The sequence below is a fragment of the Chiloscyllium plagiosum genome, chromosome 5 (genome assembly GCF_004010195.1).
Source record: "Chiloscyllium plagiosum isolate BGI_BamShark_2017 chromosome 5, ASM401019v2, whole genome shotgun sequence".
Taxonomy (NCBI): domain Eukaryota; kingdom Metazoa; phylum Chordata; class Chondrichthyes; order Orectolobiformes; family Hemiscylliidae; genus Chiloscyllium; species Chiloscyllium plagiosum.
The window spans coordinates 113,065,196-113,085,119 of NC_057714.1; the positions used below are offsets into that span (position 1 = coordinate 113,065,196).

General features: G+C 41.0%; 1 protein-coding gene across 6 annotated transcripts in view; it reads right to left on the bottom strand.

The window, feature by feature from the left end:
* The window catches only part of nktr (natural killer cell triggering receptor), a 240,112-nt gene that overhangs the window by 82,776 nt on the left and 137,412 nt on the right, over nucleotides 1–19,924 (bottom strand). For 5 of the 6 annotated variants that reach the window (XM_043690824.1, XM_043690823.1, XM_043690826.1 and 2 more), the window contains 4 exons: nucleotides 16,170–16,244; nucleotides 4,053–4,160; nucleotides 2,276–2,320; nucleotides 1,440–1,527 (listed from right to left, as the gene is read on the bottom strand). In XM_043690824.1, coding sequence (XP_043546759.1) covers nucleotides 1,440–1,527; nucleotides 2,276–2,320; nucleotides 4,053–4,160; nucleotides 16,170–16,244 — 316 coding nt within the window. Of the gene's footprint in view, nucleotides 1–1,439; nucleotides 1,528–1,912; nucleotides 1,941–2,275; nucleotides 2,321–4,052; nucleotides 4,161–16,169; nucleotides 16,245–19,924 lie in introns of those variants that run through there. The other variant, XM_043690829.1, reaches the window with a different exon arrangement.

Here is a 19,924-nt window from a genome sequence, read left to right on the forward strand (position 1 = left end):
ACTTCCAAGTCTAACACCTGGCCGGGTTCATTACCCAGTACCAAAACTAATGTGGCTTCACCTCTTGTTGGCCTGTCTACATACTGTGTCAGGAAGCCCTCCTGCACACACTGGACAAAAACTGACCCATCTATAGTACTCGTACTATAGTGTTCCCAGTCAATATTTGGAAAGTTGAAGTCCCCCATGACAACTACGCTGTCTCTCTCACTCCTATTGAGAATCATCTTTGCTATCCTTTCCTCTACATCTCTGGAACTATTCGGAGGCCTATAGAAAACTCCCAACAGGGTGACCTCTCCTTTCCTGTTTCTAACTTCAGTCCATACTACCTCAGTTGATGAGTCCCAAGCATCCTTTCTGCAACTGTAATACTGTCCTTAATCAACGATGCCACACCTCCCCCTCTTTTACCATCTTCTCTGTTCTTACTGAAGGTGGAGTTCAGACCACAACCAGAGTAGCTTTGTGCTTACTGAATAGTGCATCATTCTTAAATGGCCCACTGTTGTTCCTTCATTTCAATGAAATTTACCCACTAACAAGCTGGATACTGTTTCAGCAAAACAGGCAAGTATTTACACATATTTAATGATGCACATTATGAAATGGGGACAAGAAAATAAGCATCAGAATGTTGAGACTGTTAAAACTCTTAAAAGTTTAGAAGTCCATGTCTGTGCTTTTGGGGTTTGTTTCATAATGAAGAACCCGAATACCTAGAAAAATTCTTCAGTTTAGGCAGCATCTGTGCAAACAGAAAGATTTTATATTGCAGGTTGATGACCTATCATCAGAAAGGTTATTGATGTGAAGAGTTAACTCTGCTTCTCTCCACAGATGCTGCTCGATTTTTTGAGATTTTCCAGCATTTTTTTATTTGGTTCTTAATTCAGATTTCCTGCATCCAGTTTATTTTGCTGTTGTTTCATAATTCTCTGCAGCAATCTATGAGTTGAATACCAGCCTTTATGTCATGTATGCACCTAGAATTTCATGATTGCATTGTAAAGAAGCTACACTTCCACCTTAACCAAGAGGGATGAAAATATATGAATAGCTGTAGCCAATTCAAAAAATCTTTTCTCCAAGTATTCCTTCCTTAACCTTCCAAAAACTGTAAGGCAAATCTAGAAGGTAGGGCAGTATGTAGACTATTCCTATAAATCTGGGCATTGTGAAAATAAAACTAATGTTGTTTGCCATCTTTATGTTCTGGAATACTGAGCAAATCTGCAGTTCAAAAAATACCTGCACTTAACGTGAAATGATGACATGCAGAACTGTAAAAGTTTACCCAGTCCCAATAACTTTTTGATTTGGAAAACAAAAGCAAACTGCTCAACATCTACAGGCATTGATGTATATGGACAACCATCTTTCTGATGAATGGCACTTCCCTATACAATGCTGGCAAGATAACAAAGAGTCATACTCACATGAAGAACTGGGAACCATTTGTATTTCTTCCTCTGTTTGCCATTGACAACAGGAACTCCCTGTCGTGTTTGAGCACAAAATTCTCATCTGTGCAAGAAAGGAGGAGCTGGTCAGCTTTGAGAGGCTCCACAGAGTGGCTGTCGTCTACTTGCCAATTGCACCAACAACAGAGTAACAGCCTTGCTTTAGGCCTCACCGCAGCATTTTACTAAAATATTTTGTTGAGGAGGAACACAAATTTCAAATTGTCTTATATTACCAGTACTGAAACTAGTGGACTAAATGCTCTAGGTGAGCAATTTCAATTTGTTTTTGTGTCTTCATGAGTGTTTTTTTTGTTTTTCTTTAAAGTCTGCAAGCAATAAAGAAAATTGGACCATATATTCCATCAACTCACTGCCAATAATGGTACTTGCTGGGGAGGGTGCAAGGGAGTGTGTTTTAATTGTGTTACTTAGCTTTTTTTTCTTACCTTTTCATTTTGCAAAAGATCACATTCTCTATAAATAAAAGAATATGTTGAAAGTTTTAGGCAGGATGATAGGTTTTCTCATGAATAAATTGCCTAACCTCCATGCTGCAAGTTGCGAGCTTACTGCATAATAATTTACCTTTTAATTCACTTTTTTTTGTAGTTAACAGTGAACACGCTAAGAAATAATTAGCCCAAATTCATGCATCTATTTTGTGCATGCAACATTTCAAGCACTAGCTACATGCAACAGGTGAGGAAATTAAAAGCAATGCTATTCACGTATTGTTAGAGGGAGTTTTCTATTTAGTAAATCAACTGATTAATTTGGGCTTTGTAATGAAATTAAAAAGATGTCTCTACCTTCAAAGTATCCGCCATAAATAGATTCTCCTCCTCGTCCATTACCTAAGAATCACATGTGTATGAGTGACACTATGCTCCACACTGAATGTTTCTGTACAATTAATAAAAAGTACATTACACAGGAACTTTGAGGCTAGGTTTGGCCAATGTCTTCCCATATGCACTATACAGTTCACTGCCAGACAGATGCACAAAAGGCTATAAAAGATCTTCATTTCCAACATTCTTCATTCTACTTTCAGTTGCATGAGAAGGTATCACCGTGAATGCTTCCCAAATCTTGCCACGTTATGCTTGCAAAACAAAGATGATTAATAAAATATCAAGTAGTATTTTATTGAAGCTTGGTTAAACACTGTTCATTCCCAAAAGAATACCCCGTTCTATCACAAATGGAAAATGCAGTATTTCTCCCTCCTTGAGCACACAGAGTTACCATTGACCATGATAAGATTCAATTGACTGCTAATCAAAACGCGAAAATACAACACACAATGAAGCAACATATTGTATAGTACAAAGAGGGGCACAGGGAAGGACCTGCCAGAGCTCTGGATAACAAATCTTTGAAACGGGTAGGATAAATTAATAAAGCTGCTTTTTTTAAAAAACGCAAGCCCACGTGATCCTTCACTTCATACACAGAGGTACAAGAATACTAAAACCCCAAAGTAGTTAAGCTAAATGTTTATGAACACAGATTGAGTCTCAGCTGAAGTGTTGTGTCCAATTATGGATTATTCACCTTAAAATGGCCAGCTAAGCTTTGGATGGGACACAGTGGACATTTGCCAGAGATCAAGAATTTAATCATTTCATGTTATCTTCTCAGTTACCTTGGCAGGCTAGAGAAGCTGGGGTATTCTACTTGGAACAAACAAAGATACCAGGAAATTGGATACAGATGTTCAAAATTATGAAGGGGATTTGACAGAATAGACAAGGGAGAGTTCTTGTGGCATAGTAGTAGTGCCCCTAACTCTGAGTCAGGATGTCAGGTTATAGTCCAACAGGTTTATTTGAAATCACAAGCTTTCGGAACGCTGTTTCTTCATTAGTGAAGTCAACTCCAATATAACTAGGGATTATAGTTTAAAACTGAGTATCCCTTTTAAGGGGGAAGTGAGGACAATTTTCCTTCTCCCAAAGACTCACTGGGGAAAAGAATTCGCTAGACCAAAGAGAAATGTAGCAGGATCAGTGAATATTTTTAAGGCTGAGCCAGTTAGATTCTTGACTTACAAAGAAACCAATGGACATTGGAGGTTCTCAGGAACAAATCAAACCTGAGGCCATATCAAACAAGTAATGATTTGATCAAATGGCAGAGTAGGCTTTGTACACCAGGACTGGGCTATTTGACCTAAGTTGCTTTTTTAATCAACCTGTTCATTCACATTATGATACACCATAGAGCACGTGAAGCTTGAATCTAGGCTTTCTGCCCCAAAGGCAGGGACAATAGCAATGAGGCACAGAATCCTTGCTTCTTGTATGTCCCCAGAACACAGATGGGTGAAGAATGTTCAGTGTGCATCAACATAATAACCTGTATTCAGTAACAGTTCAAGATCAAGGTCATAGTTGTAAAAAGAAAGCTTTAAGGAAAGTACCTTCCCCTCTCAAACACATTTTGTCACGTTATATGTGGTCAAAATTTACAAAAATAGTTATATCAGAGAGACATTTTCATAACCGGTCCACAATCCAGTAATCAATGCCTTGGCAACACTTCAGTTGAACTAATACAGAATGCAAATTACACATTTCCCACCTTCACTGAAGTCACCACCTTGGACCATAAATTCTTTTACAATACGGTGGAAAGTGGAGCCCTTATAACAAAGTTGCTTTCGAGTTTTTTTTCCTAATCCTTTTTCACCTGCAAGAGATAAAACAATGTTAGGAGATTTAAAAAAAAACAGGATAACTAACCTAACTGCAATAGGTTTCAATTTTTCTTCTGAATGGGGTCATTCCCTTTAAATAACGATAGTCCAGTACCCTCTGCAAAGAGTGGAGATCAGCCAGTCCCTTCTGCAAAAACAACCTATACAGAGAGCCTTTTGCAATCTTCTGGAACATGTGTGTATAAATACATAGATGCTTAACGATTAACCCAACAACTTCTGGAAGATACCATTGACTACCATTACAACCAGGTACTGTGCAGAAATTCTTTTAACAACTTTATCACAGTTTACAATAGCAGAATTAATATTTTAGCAAGACAAATATGGAAATGACATGATTCTGATAACCTTACACCACTTCAGAAGGCTTCTGATAAAGCCCCTCATAAAAGCTAAATGGGCAGAATTAAAGCACATTTAATGGGGTTAATTTTTGGTATGGATCAAAAAAAATGGTGGACAGTCAGTAAACAGAGAGTGGGAATAAATGGGTCTTTTCCCTCCCGAGTGTCAGGCAGTGACTAGTTGGGTATTGCTCGGGTTCCAGTTGTTGATGATACATAAATATGACCTGGATGAGGAACTGAATGCAACATTTCAAAGTTTGCTGACTATCAAGACAACGTTGACACAAAGTTGGACAGGAATTATGAGTTGTGAGGTGGGTGCAAGGGGATTTAGACAAGTGGAGAAAGTAGGCAAACACATGGAAGATGCAGTACAATAAGGCTTGGTGTGAAGTTAGACACTTCAGCATATCAAACAGATAGAAAGAGTATTATTTATTATAGTACTAATTGTAACAAGGTCAGCCAAATGGACTTCATAGAATATGAGGCGAAGGTGAGGACTGCAGATGCCGGAGATCAGAGTATCTGATGCAGTCTCCTTTACACTGGGGAGACTGGATGCCTTCTCGCAGAGCACTTTAGGGAACATCTCCGGGACACCCACACCAATCAACCCCACCGCCCCGTGGCCAAACATTTCAACTGCCCCTCCCACTCTGGCAAGGACATGCAGGTCTTGGGTCTCCTCTATCGCCACTCCTCACCACCCAATGTCAGGAGGAAGAGCACCTCATCTTCCGTCTTGGCGTACTTCAACCGCAGGGCATCAACGTGGACGTCACCAGTTTCCTCATTTCCCCTCCCCCCCACCTTACCAGAGTTCCAACCTTCCAGCTCAGCACCATCCTCATGACCTGTCCTACCTGCCAATCTTCCTTCCCACTTATCCGCTCCATCCTATCACCTTCATCCCCACCTCCATCCAGCTACTGCGCTCTCATCTACGTTCTCCCCAACCCCCTCCCATTTATCTCTCCACCCAGGAGGCTCCCAGCCTCATTCCTGATGAACGACTCCTGCCCGAAACATCAATTTTTCCGCTTCTCAGATGCTGCTTGACCTGCTGTTCAGCTAGCCCAATCTAGGAGCCCCGGCTGACAGATATAAACAGGAGTGTCAGAGATCCTGTCACTCAGGAGCTGGCTCTGAGGAAACTGGATTAGTGTCAAGGATGTTCTAAGTGGAAACAAAGGGTGACTTGGTGAGGGTAGGATACCAGCTTTTGTGGAGTTACTTCAGTGGAAAGTTTGGATGTATAAAGGGATTGGGTGTCCTTTTACACTAATCAATGAAAGTCGATCAGCAGGTACAGCAAGTGATTAGGAAGGCAAATAGTATATCAGCTTTCCTTACAGGGGGAGTCATGTTCAGAAGTAAAGATGTCTTACTACAGTTATACAGGGACTTGGTTAGACTACAAAGTCTTACTTTACCGCTAACCAGATGGCAGCTGAGTCAGACATTTTTTTTTCTCCTCCTGTTCTTTTTTCTCCCCTTTCTCCTCCCTTCTCTCTGCCTTGGACACCTGGTCCTAGTCTCCAACTCCAGGCCTCCAAAGTTGCCTCAGCGGCCTGAAGCAGGGACGGCAGCTACCATCCCCCAAAGCGAGGATGCCAGTGACCTGAAGCGGGGACGACAGAGACCAGTGACCCAGTGCGGAAGGTGGCTGCAGTCAGCAACTGACCATGTGGAAGGGCCTCTGTGCTGGTCTGCTGCAGAGAGTCCTTGGAGACAGACTGTGATGTTTGTCTTTTTAACTTTGCTTCTTGTTTTTCTGGCCTATGGTTATAATGTGTATAGCTGTAATGTAACTTTTTTTCCTTCAATCATTCCGTAACCTAGGATTGTACCTAGGTAGTCTGTACTTAAGATAGAACCTTGTGTTTTTTCATTTATTCGTTTTGTGGGATGCAAGTATCACTGACTGACCAGCATTTATTGCCCATCCGTAGTTGTCCCTTGAGAAGTTGGTGGTGCTTGCTCCTTGAGAAGTTGGTTGGCGGCCCTCTTGAACCGCTGCAGTCCACCTGCTGTGAACTGATCCACAATGCTATTATAGGAAGGGAATTCCAGGATTTTGACCCAGCGACAGAGAAGGAACGGTGATATATTTCCAAGTCAAGATGGTGATTGGCTTGGAGGGGGAACTTGAAGGTGGCGGTGTTCCCATATATCTGTTGCTCTTGTGCTTCTAGGTGAAAGTGGTCATGGGTTTGGAAAGATGTTGTTTGAGGATCTTTGGTGAATTTCTGCAATGCATCTCGTAGATAGTACACGCTGCTGCTACTGAGCATCGGGGGTAGACGGAGTGGATGCTTGTGGATTTAATGCCAGTCAAATGGGCTGCTTTTTCCTCGATTGTGTCAAGCTTCTTGAGTGCTGGTGGGGCTGTATTCATCCTGGCAAGTGGGGAGCATTTTATCATCCTCTTATTCATGCCTTGTAGATGGTAGACAGGCATTGGAGAGTCAAGTGGTGAGTTACTCACAGCAGTATTCTTAGCCTCTGCCCTGCTCTTGTTTATATGGTGAGTCCAGTTGAGTTTCTGATCAATGATAACCTCCAGGATGTTGATAGTGGAGGATTTAGTGATGGCAATGCTTTTGAATGTCAAGACGTGGTGGTCATTGGTGATGGTCATACTGGCGACATTAATTACAGTGTAACTAATCTGTAACTGAAGAATCTGTACCTAGGTACCTTTGCACCTAAGATGGCACTATAAGTGGTGACTTATAAGCTTTTCACTGTACTCATTTGAATACGTTTGACAATAAAGCTAAGCTGCATCTGGAGTATTAGATTAGTTTTGGTCTCCGTACCTAAGGTAAGTAGGAAGACCAAAGATGTGCAGGTTAGGTGGATTGGCAATGCTAAATTGCCCATAGGGTCCAGGGGAGAAAGTGAGGTCTGCAGATGCTGGAGATCAGAGCTGAAAATGTGTTGCTGGAAAAGCACAGCAGGTCAGGCAGCATCCAAGGAACAGGAGAATCGACGTTTGGGCATAAGCCTGATTCCTGAAGAAGGGCTTATGCCTGAAACATCGATTCTCCTGTTCCCTGGATGCTGCCTGACCTGCTGCGCTTTTCCAGCAACACATTTTCAGCATAGGGTCCAGGGATGTGCAGGCTAGGTGGATTAGCCACAGGAAATGCGGAGTTACAGGGAGAGGATTGGTGGGTTCTGGGTAGGATGCTCTTTGGAGGATCAGTGCGGACTCGATGGGCCAAATGGTTTGCTTGCACATTGTCGGGATTCTATGGTACACTTATAATAGAGGGAATGGAGTGGAGGTTCACTCGGATAATACCAACGATAGCAGGTCTGTTTTATCAGGAAAGATTCAAACTGGGCCTCTATTCACTGAGTTTAGAAGGATAAGATTGGATTGGATTTGATTGAAATGGATAAAATTCTTGCAGAGTTGGACAGATGAGATGCAGGGTGACTGTTTTCTCTGGTTGGGGAGTCCAGAATCAGAGGGCTCAAGATATATTTAAAACTGAGTTCAGGAAAATATCTTCATTCTAAGCATAACAAACCAGTAGACTACCACAGAAGACTGAATATATTCAAGAAAGACATAGGTACATATTTAGAATTTAGAGGCATCAAGGAGTATTGGGAGAAAGCAGGAATACAGCATTAAGATAGAGGATCAGCCGTGATCATATTGCATGGTGCTGCAATATCAAAGAGCTAAATGGCTGATTCATGCTCCTAGTTTCTACGTTTTTATCTACCCAAGTGACAACAGTTTAAAAACTAATATTAGTTATTAGTGGAAGAGATGTGGAGGAAAGAAAGCAGTTTAAAAAACAAAATACTGTGAACGCTGGAAATCTGAAATAAAAACAAAGTACTGGAGATGTTCAGCAGGTCTGGCAGCACCTGTGAAGAAACAATTAGTTTGCAGCTCAGGTTCAATGCGACTCTGCAACCAACTTGCAAAACGTGCTGCCTTACACTAAGCTCCCTCACTTCTTCATTATCTCTGCACCACTGTCAAATTCCTCCACAGCACAATTCTTCCTTCAGATGTACATCCTCTTCAATACTGGGTTCCTGTACATGATACTCCACTGACCCTCCTTTGTCTAATCATTCATGGTAAGCCTCAGATGTTTTTGACCAAGTGCCTGGGACAGCTCACTTCTATCCACTGCTCCTGTAGTGGTCAGTCTCCTGTGACGACCCATGAGACTTGGGAAGGGCACATACTTTTTTCAACCAGGGCGAACTTGAAAGTATTCTGAAACGGCTTAATTGGTTTCTTGATTGTGGCATCCATTTGAGCATGCACAGCAAAGAAGCATAACGTAATGAGAAAACTAACTGTAGTTGGGTTGAGCCAGCCTGTGCTGGTGGACCAGAACACAATGAGAACTTGAGAGAGAGAAAAACAAGAAATGTTCTCTCTGAATGGAACGGTTTTCTGTTTGAGACAGTGCTACTGTGTATTGTACAGTTGGAAAAGGCACGTAACAGAAGTTAGGAAGAGCAAGGTATTATGGATTGGACTAGAATTACTATTGTTGTTTCAGTGGCGTCAATGTTCACGAGCCCATTTACGAACATAAGACTAGGAGCAGGAGTAGGAGTAGGCCATCTGACCCTTCGAGCCTGCTCTGCCATTCAATAAGATCATAGTTGATCTTTTCAGGGACTCAGCTCCACTTATCCGCCCTTGATTCTTTTATTGTTCAAAAAAATCTAACTTTGCTCAAAAAACATTTACTGAAGTAGTGACAACTACTTCACTGGACAGGGAATTCCATCAATTCACAACCCTATGGATAAAGAAGTTCCTTCTCAATTCTGTCCTAAAAATTTGATTCTCCTCTAATTTTGAGGTTATACCCTCTTGTCCTAGTTTCAACTGCCAATGGAAAAATCCTCTTGATGTTTACCGTATGTATTCCCTTCATAATTTTATATGTTTCTACAAGATTGCCCCCATTCTTCTAATTCCAATGAATATAAACTCTGTCTACTCAGTCTCTCCTCATAAGCCAACACCTTCAGCTCCAGAATCAACCTAGTGAACCTCCTCTGCACCCCCTCTCGTGCCTGTACATCCTTTCTCAAGTAAGGAGACCAAATCTGCACACAGTACTCCAGGTGTGACCTCACCAGCACCCTAAATGGCCGCAACATAACCTCCTTGCTTTTAAACTCAATCCCTTCAGCAATGATGGACAAAATTCCTTTTACCTTCCTAATTATCTGTTATACCTGCAAACCAATCCTCTGCGATTCATGCACAAGGACACCCAGGTCCCTTCTGCATAGCAGCACGCTGCAACGTTTTAACATTTAAGCAATAATCCTTTTTACTGTTATTCCTACCAAAATGGATGATTTCACATTTATTAACATTGTATTCCTTCTGCCAGACCTTTGCCCACTCAAAGTATCTACGTTCCTCTGCAAAGTTTCACAGTCCTCTGCACACTTTGCTCTGCTACTCATCTTAGTGTCATCTGCAAATTGGTCCCAACTCCAAACCATCTATGTAAATTGTGAATAATTGCGGTTCCCGAGGCACACCACTAGTTACTGTTTGCCAACAGAATAGCACTCATTTATCCCCACTTAGCTTATTGCTAGCCAACCAATCCTCTATCCATGTTAATACTTTACCCCTAACAGCATGCATCTTTATCTTATGTAGAAGCCTCTTGTGTGGCACCTTGTCGTGTTTGTAATGTCTTCAGAGAATTCCAAAAGGTTAGTTAAGTATGATCTACCCTTCATGAACCCACGCTGCATCTGCCCAATGGGACAATTTCTATTTTGAGGCCTTGCTATTTCTTCCTTGATAACAGACTCGAGCATCTTACCCGCTACAAAAGTTAAGCTAACTGGCCTATAATTCCCCATCTTTTGTCTACCCCCCGCCTTTTAAATAGTGGCATTGCATTTGCTATTTTTCAGACTGCTGGGACTGCCTCAGAGTCCAGCGAGTTTTGGAAAATTACCATAAGTGCACTTGCTATTTTTCTCACCATCTCTTTTAGTACCCTGGGATGCATTCCATCAGGGGCAGGAGACTTGTCTATTCTTAGCTCCACTATCTTGCCCAACACTACCTCTTACGTGATAATGATTGTTTCTAGATCTTCACCTACCTTTGTCACTTTGTCAATTACTGGCACATCATTTGTGTCTTCCATTGTGAAGGCAGACACAAAATACCTGTTCAATGCCTTGGCCATTTCATCATTAACTACTAGAATAAGAAATCTCTGGAAATTATATGCCATCAGAACTATCGTGACCAGGTTAAGAGGCAGTGCCATGCATAGATGTATACAACCTTTCAATGGTAACCATGCCCTTGGACCTTGGATGGAACAGGCCGGTAGTGAATATGATTCAAGGGCTGAAACAATTGAGTGAGAAATCTTAAATAGCAAAAGTAGAGTTGGAAAGACCTAGAATGAAAATATTGCCACATTTGTATGTGAAGTAGAGAGTGCTTGTAATTCAAAGAGATACATCTTTATTGCCTTGACTACTTAAATGTGCTGCTTTATTATTTGTAAATGAAAATTCACAAAAGGGAAGAATAAAAATTCCTTGCAAAGTGAAGTCTTCATATCCAAATTCATCCAAATCACCTTCCCCAACTGCTGCTTCAGGCAAAGGATGATGCCATACCTATTGCTGCTTTGCTGGTCCGAGGCTAACAACAGCTTTACTACGAACTGTTTGATTACTACCCATTAACTATTGTAAAGACTGTGCTTTTTAAAATTTTTGTGCTTTTATAATTGTGGATTGAAGTGAGAAAGAACTCTTTAAAAGCAGTGTTTTACAGGATTGCTACATGTTTTGAGAAGTAAGTAATCTGATACTTCTGGCAAGAATTGTGTAAACAGCTACTTGAACATGCATTAATTGAAGTGCGGTTGCAGATGAATTGGAGCTAAGGAGTTGTGTACAGCTGAGTGGTAAGAAGAATTGATTGGTCTATAGACTAGTGATTATAGACGACAAAAGACTTTTGTCTCCAACAACCATGTGGTTGGTCCTCAGGTAAATGAACTTATGGCTGGGAACAAAACAGAAAGGTGTGTTTTGATAGCCACCAACACAGGACCTGACTCGCTACTTTCTGCAGTCAAAACTCATTTTAAACCTGAAGAAAACCAGTTTCTCTTTCCCTCAGGAATTTTTGGAAGCTGTGACTTTGAAATGATAAGTCAGAGACCCTTGACAAATTAAATAGCCACTTTATGTCTCTTGTAAACAAGTGGAACATGAAAGGAAAGGCTGGTAGGTATAGGAAATGCTGGATGACTAAAGAAATTGAGGGTTTGGTTAAGAAAAAGAAGGAAGCATATGTAAGGTATAGACAGGATAGATCAAGTGAATCCTTAGAAGAGTATAAAGGAAGTAGGAGTATACTTAAGAGGGAAATCAGGAGGGCAAAAAAGGGGACGAGATAGCTTTGGCAAATAGAATTAAGGAGAATCCAAAAGGTTTTTACAAATACATTAAGGACAAAAGGGTAACGAGGGAGAGAATAGGGCCCCTCAAAGATCAGCAAGGCAGCTTTTGTGTAGAGCCACAGAAAATGGGGGAGATACTAAACGAGTATTTTGCATCAGTTTTTACTGTGGAAAAGAATATGGAAGATATAGAATGTAGGGAAATAGATGGTGACACCTTGTAAAATGTCCATATTACAGAGAAGAAAGTGCTGGATGTCTTGAAAAGCATAAAGGTGGATAAATCCCCAGGACCTGATCAGGTATACCCTACAACTCTGTGGGAAGCTAGGGAAGGGATTGCTGGGCCTCTTGCTGAGATATTTGTATCATTGATAGTCACAGGTGAGGTGCCAGGAGACTGGAGGATGGCTAACGTTTAAGAAAGATGGTAAGGACAAGCCAGGGAACTATAGACCAGTGAGTCTGACCTCAGTGCTGAGGGACAGGATGTACGCGTATTTGCAAAGGCAAGGACTGATTAGGGATAGTCAACATGGCTTTGTGTGTGGGAAATCATGTCTCACAAACTTGACTGAGTTTTTTGAAGAAGCAACAAAGAGAATTGATGAGGGCGGAGCGGTAGATGTAATCTATATGGACTTCAGCAAGGTGTTTGACAAGGTTCCCCATGGGAGACAGGTTAGCAAGGTTAGATTTCACGGAATACAGGGAGAACTAGCCATTTGGATACAGAACTTGCTCAAAGGTAGAAGACAGATTGTAGAGGTGAAGGGTTGTTTTTCAGAGTGGAGGCCAGTGACCAATGGAGTGCCACAAGGATCGGTGCTGGGCCCTCTACTTTTTGTCATTTACATAAATGATTTGGATGCGAGCATAAGAGGTACAGTTAGTAAGTTTGCAGATGACACCAAAATTGGAGGTGTAGTGGACAGCGAAGAAGACTACTTGAGATTACAACAGGATCTTGACCAGATGGGCCAATGGGCAGAGAAGTGGCAGATGGAGTTTAATTCAGATAAATGAGAGGTGCTGCATTTTGGGAAAGCAAATCTTAGCAGGACTTATACACTTAATGGTAAGGGCCTCAGGAGTGTTGCTGAACAAAGAGACCTTGGAGTGCAGGTTCAAAGCTCCTTGAAAGTAGATAGGATAGTGAAGAAGGCGTTTGGTATGCTTTCCTTTATTGGTCAGAGTATTGAGTACAGGAGTTGGGAGGTCATGTTGTGGCTGGGCAGGACATTGGTTAGGCCACTGTTGGAACATTGCGTGCAATTCTGGTCTTCTTCCTATCGGAAAGATGTTGTGAAACCTGAAAAGGTTCAGAAAAGATTTACAAGGATGTTGCCAGGGTTGGAAGATTTGAGCTATAGGGAGAGGCTCAACAGGCTGGGGCTATTTTCCCTGGAGCATCAGAGGCTGAGGGGTGACCTTGTAGAGATTTACAAAATCATGAGGGGCATGGATTGGATAAATAGACAAAGTCTTTATCCTGGGGTCGGGGAGTCCAGAACTAGAGGGCATAGGTTTAGGGTGAGAGCGGAAAGATATAAAAGAGACCTACGGGGCAACCTTTTCATGCAGAGGGTGGTACGTGTATGGAATGAGCTGCCAGAGGAAGTGGTGGAGGCTGGTAAGTTGCAACATTTAAAAGGCATTGGATGGGTATATGACTAGGAAGGGTTTGGAGGGATATGGGCCGGGTGCTGGCAGGTGGGACTGAATTGGGTTAGGATATCTGGTGGGTTGGACCAAAGAGTCGGTTTCCATGCTGTACATTTCTATGATTCTATAACTGAAGAGCAACATTTTGACCAGTATAGGAATCATAAGGATCATCTGCAACAAATGAATAGGAACGAGTGAACTACCTTCCAGCTTTCCTTTGTCCATAACTTTTTTCCTTGTCTGTTTAAGAGGGATTTTATAAAAAGGATTAGAGTTTTCATTTCTAAATTATATGCCAGTGGTTTATAACTGTTTACCTGTGGCTTGTAATAAATACAAATTCCTTCCAAGTACAGAAACCTGGTCCATGCTGTCTGACAACCTGGTTCTGAAAATCAGGGGGAGCTGTGTATATGTACTTTAAAATCTGTAATTTTTATGTGACTCCACACAACCATAAGACAGAAATTAGGCCACTTTGCCCATCGAGTCTGCTCCACCATTCAATCATGGCCAATAGGTTTTCCAACCCCATTTTCCCACTTTTTCTCCATAACCTTTGATTCCCCTTGCCAATCTAGAACCTATCTAGCTGTTTTAAGCATACTCAGTGATCTGGCCTCTACAGCCTTCTGTGGCAATGAATTCCACAGATTCACCACTCTCCTTACCTTCCTTCTAAAAGGCTTTCCCTTTATTTTTAGGCTGTGCCCTCAGGTCCGCATCTCTCCTGCGAATGGAAACATCTTCCCAACGTCCATTCAGTCCAGGCAGTCCAGTGTAAATTTCAATCAGATCCCCCTTCTTCCTTCTGAATTCCATCGAGTATAGTCCCAGAGTCCTCAAAATGTTTCTCATATGTTAAGCCTTTCATTCCTGGGATCAATCTTATGAACCTCCTCTGGACCTGCTCCAAAGCCAATACATCTTTCCTGAGGTATGCAGCCCAAAATTGCTCACACTACCAGAGCCTCAGAAGTACATCCTTGCTTTTATATTCTAGTCTTCTTGAGATGAATGGCAACATTGTATTTGCTTCCTAACTACTGACTCAACCTGCAAGTTCACCTTCAGAGAAACTTGGACTAGGACTCCCAAGTTTCCTCTGCATTTCAGATTTCTGAATTTTCTCTCCAGTTTAGAAAATAGTCCATGCCCCAGTTTTTCCTACCGAAGTGCATAATCTCACACTTTTCCATGTTGTTCATCTGCCACTTCTTTGCCCACTCTCCTAACCTGTCTGCTCCATTCTGCAGCCTCTCTGCCTCCTCAATACTACCTGCCCCTCCATCTATCTTTGTATCATCTGCAAACCTAGCCAGAACACCCTCAATGTATAAAGTGAAAAGTTGTGGTCCCAACACCAACCCTTGTGAAACACCACTAGTCACTGGCTTCTATTCTGAGAAGGACTCTTTTATCCCCACTTTCTGCCTTCTGCCAGACGGCCAAGCTTCTATCCGTGCTAGTACCTGGCCTCTCACAACATGGGCCCTTATCTTACTGATGAAAGGCTTTTGCCCAAAACATTGATTTTCCTGCTTCTTGGATGCTGCCTGACCTGCTGTGCATTTCCAGCACTACTCTAATCTTGACTCTGATTTCCAGCATCTGCAGTCCTCACTTTCACCTTATCTTACTCAGCAGACTCCTGAAATAACTGGGCATAATTTCTAGTACGCTATTGCATTGAGTCATGACACCGTGAACAACGCTATTGGAACAAACAGTTTAACATGCAAGTCTTCTTCCAGGTACAGCTGTACCATTTCAGTCTCAAAACTGTCAAATTCTTGACAACTTGACACCAGCATGAAATAAAGAAAAATTTCAGGATATAAATTAAGGCACGAACTGAAAGAAAGGGGATTGTCAAAGGATTGACTAGTTGACTGCATCCAGCACTTCCTATGTAACAAAATGCACAGCACTCAACAAAATAACATTTTGCACCCAGGAAGGTTGAAATAACAACCGAATGCCTCTAGCAACATAAAGTCAATATGCTTAACAGGAAGTTGGAGGCTGAACCAAAACCTTAAACCTTTGCTGACTACACTACAAAATTTCTCACCCAAATCATGAGATGGAATGCTTTGCACTGGCTGAGAGAAGGAAGAAGAAAACTACAGTATGAGTGGAAATGCCTGTTCTAATGAAGCTTCCCACTAAAGAACAACCATCATAAATGATGGTAGCCATAGAAGAACCACCATCAGAGCACCAATAGGACTGGTTGAAGCCAACTAAAACAAGGAATTTTATTGCTTCTAGCACCAACCCAGAGGAAAACTGTGGTTATAACAGAAAACACTGAAAATCTAGCGGATAAAGGCAGCTGGGTTTGCAAATCCATCTTTTACTTATACACTGTTTTTTAAAATTTAAACCTTATACAATTTCTTTTATTTTTTTTGCAGTCAGTGCAGAAGAAACCCGTGTCTCCTTCTGCTCTGACAGATCTGAACATCGAACTGCTATCTGCTTAAAATTATTTACATACCTGTGCAGAGAAAGAGGAAGTTCTTACAGGTCTTGGGGCAGACATCTGAAAATAATTCAAAGACAATGCGGCCCACTGAAATGAGAAGAAAAACTGGAAATCAACTCACAGGTTCTGGGGATAAAATGTGTAAACATATGCAGTTGAAATATATCTTTGAATAGCGTCAGCAGCACTACAGGTAACGTGTTAATGAGCGAGAATGACACCCGAGCAGACATCCTGCTTTCTTGATTAAGCACGCTGTCAGTAGCACTTTCTCCAAAGGAGCTTACTTCACTCAAAATCTATCACTTACTCCTCCTCCTTTCAAATATCACAACCATGTAAATGATTTTAAAAAAACATGTCATTTTAAATACAAATGTGGTTGGGTTAACATATCAAATGCATAAAGTTGGTCTACATCAATAGAATACTTCTGTACAGGCAGTGAAATATTCGTAACTGGATTTGCTTAGCTCCACTTGCAATTAATTACTTGGGAATGTACAGAATGGTGAAATGGTTAAGGAGAACTGTGCTACAAAATGTGAGGGTTAAACAAAAAAGTGGTGCAGTAGATCTTCACGAACCTAAATTCTAAAAATACATTCAGGTGGTGATTTCAGCAATGCAGTTAAATCAGCAGTCTCCCATGCAGCAAAATCAAAATGACTGAACTATGAGTGGGATAGAGTATAAGTGTGCATGTCCAGACCATAATCTACCCAACCAGCAGCATAAGTTGAATTGATCTTTTAATATTTTGCTCATTAAAATATTTAATTGAATATTCAATGTGATTAGTCAGCACAAATGCATGAAAATTCATTCTGGGAGATTTATAGTGTGCAACATCGAACAAGCTATAAATCCCAATCTTACCATTCGTGAATGTTTTGACAAGGCTGAACACATATTCCCAAAACACAAGCAGTGCATTAATAACACTGCTGTAAATAATTACTGATAAGACATTTTTCTGTGTGCTCACTGGTGATTGGCTGCAAATTAAATTCTGGTGAACTTGCAGGCATCATCATAATTTGATTCCTTGGATATGTGATGACTGTGTGAGGTACCTTGGATAATGCAGACAATAGTGGAGGAAACAGATCCTTTGAACTGCACAGTGCAAACACAAGAGAGCATTCTCCAAGATGAAATATCAATGGGGTTCAGAAGGATGTTCCAACTTTACAAATATGGGTAGTCATTCTACATGCAAAATTTAGTCTCAACCCAAACCATTAATCATTATTCTCTAATCCTTATTTTCCGATAAAAGACAGAAGGGTGACCTTGTAGAGGTTTATAAAATCACACAGACATAGATAAGGTGAATGCCAAGGTCTTTTCATCAGGGTAGGGAGGTCCAAAACTAGTGCACACACGTTTAAGGTGAGAGGGGAAAAGATTTAAATGGGACCTAAGGAGCAACTGTTTCACACAGAGGATGGTGCATAAATGGAATGAGTTGCCAGAGGAAGTGGTAGTGGCGGGCACAATTATAGTATTTAATAGACATTTGGAAAGGTACATGGGTTAGAAAGGTTTAGAGGTCTATGGGCCAAATGCAGGCAAATGGGAATAGTTCAGTTTAGGAAACCTGGTCAGCATGGATAAGTTGGGCTGAAGCACCTGTTTGTGCTGTATGGCTTAATCTTCATAAAACATGGGAAAAGCACTTTTATAAAGTATTGAAAATATAAACTGCATTAACATAACCATTTAAATTCTCAATATATCAGAAAGCACTTCATAATGAACAAATTATTCTTTCAAGCATTATCTCCATTGCATTCAAAAATGGCAGCAATTTAAAATGTACATGTTAGCTTATTTGGCTAAACAAAATTTAGTGATATAAGAACTATTCAGCTCTGCTGATGTGCGCCATGGTAGATATTTCACTTTCGGTAAGGTAGTCTATTTAAATAAACAGTTTGATCTTTAATAAAACCATACAGATATTTATGAGTTCATTAAAATGACTAATGTCCTTACACTCAGTATCTATTGACCACAAATGCACGTGTAGGCTTCTTTGCAAGGTTTATATACTGCTATCCTGGTAAAAGGATCTATCGTTCCTCTAGTCACATAACACACAAAGAATTGTAGAGTATTAACAACAGAATTGTAGAAGAATAACATCTCCATCCATTAGCTACAAGAAACTTGGATTCAAAAATGAGGAAAACTGTCAGTGATAGAAAGCTTTTGAAATGACAGGTCCAAAGTCACAAATTACTCCCGATCATGCTAAGTGTCTGCATTTAAACTATTTACACACTAAAATATTATTTTCTGAAATAAATCTAATACATTTAAAATAATCAACACCATTTGCTTCCAAAGTCTCCCTAGGGAACCTGATCCAATTTGAAAAATATTGCACAAACAGCAGTGAATTAAACTTTGATTTGGTTAGTGGCTAAATGTCAGCAAGGATGGTGGGAGAATGCCATCTTTTTCAAATAATTCCTCAGGAACTTTTATATCGTAAACCACAACACAAAGCAGCATGCCCTCCGTACTGTACTGACGAATCAGCCTTGATCAAACTCAGGTCTTCAAAATACTTGAGCAACATCTGAATAATTATGATTGGAGCTGGGCAGGTTGCAAGTTGGAGCGTGGCCACCATATATACTTTTGACTTATTATCATTAGTTGGATATTTGGCGATTTAATAGTTACATCCTTATTTCAGGCAGTCACTAATATTTATACAATGAAGGCATTGCTGGTGATCACATGAATCACCGCACAGTGCAATACAGAACGAAGCTATTATTCATCCAGCTATCAGGTCATCTTTAGTTCAGTTAACATCCTCTGCCAAGCTACTCATAGAAAATTAGAACTTCAGCAATGTTCTAGTGTGTTTATGTATCAACCTGACTCCCTTGCAATGCTTTGAGGTAGATGGTTATGGAATCCGGGCCTGCTCTAGCCCAAGCACAGAGTCTAAGCCAGTAGCTTTGCATTGTCTTTTGTTGAAGAGCCCTTTATCAAATGTGTCAGTAATCAATCAAGCACATCCCAAATTCATGTCCTGTGCATTGAGGTGTTTTTGAAGGAGGTTGCTCTTGATAGTACAGCCAGTCCTCATTCCACTCAAGTGATACCGAAGGATCAGTGTTTTCCTGATCCCAGGCCCTATTTTGAATTTTTTCAGAGAGTTTGAGTCGCACCAAAAATATCTGAAACACCTCCAAAAGAGCAGGAATGCATAACGATGTATTTGTACATGCATATGTCCAGCATCATCTGGGTGTGAGCACCTGCATTTCATTGTCTCATCCAGTTCCACACAGTCTGTTTGTTAAACATGTGATAGATAGAAGGCAGCCTTGGTGACGTCTGTGCTTAGAGTCAGAGAGTCAGAGATGTACAACATGGAAACAGACCCTTCGGTCCAACCCGTCCATGCCGACCAGATATCCCAACCCAATCTAGTCCCACCTGCAAGCATCCGGCCCCCATATCCCTCCAAACCCTTCCTATTCATATACCCATACAGAAGGTCTGTGCACCCATCTCTCTCAGATAAAAAGGACCGAGTGTATGCAAAACTGAAATGAAATGAACAGGAATCTCAAGTGCAAATTCTACTAGTGCAAATTTTTTAATCTGTGGGCATTTTTCAGTAAACAATCTAAACATATTTACTCTACAACCTCTGAACACATCACTAACAAACCTCTCCTCAAACCTTTCATTGACAACATACAATCCTCTGCCACTCTTGCTCATCACTTTGTTCC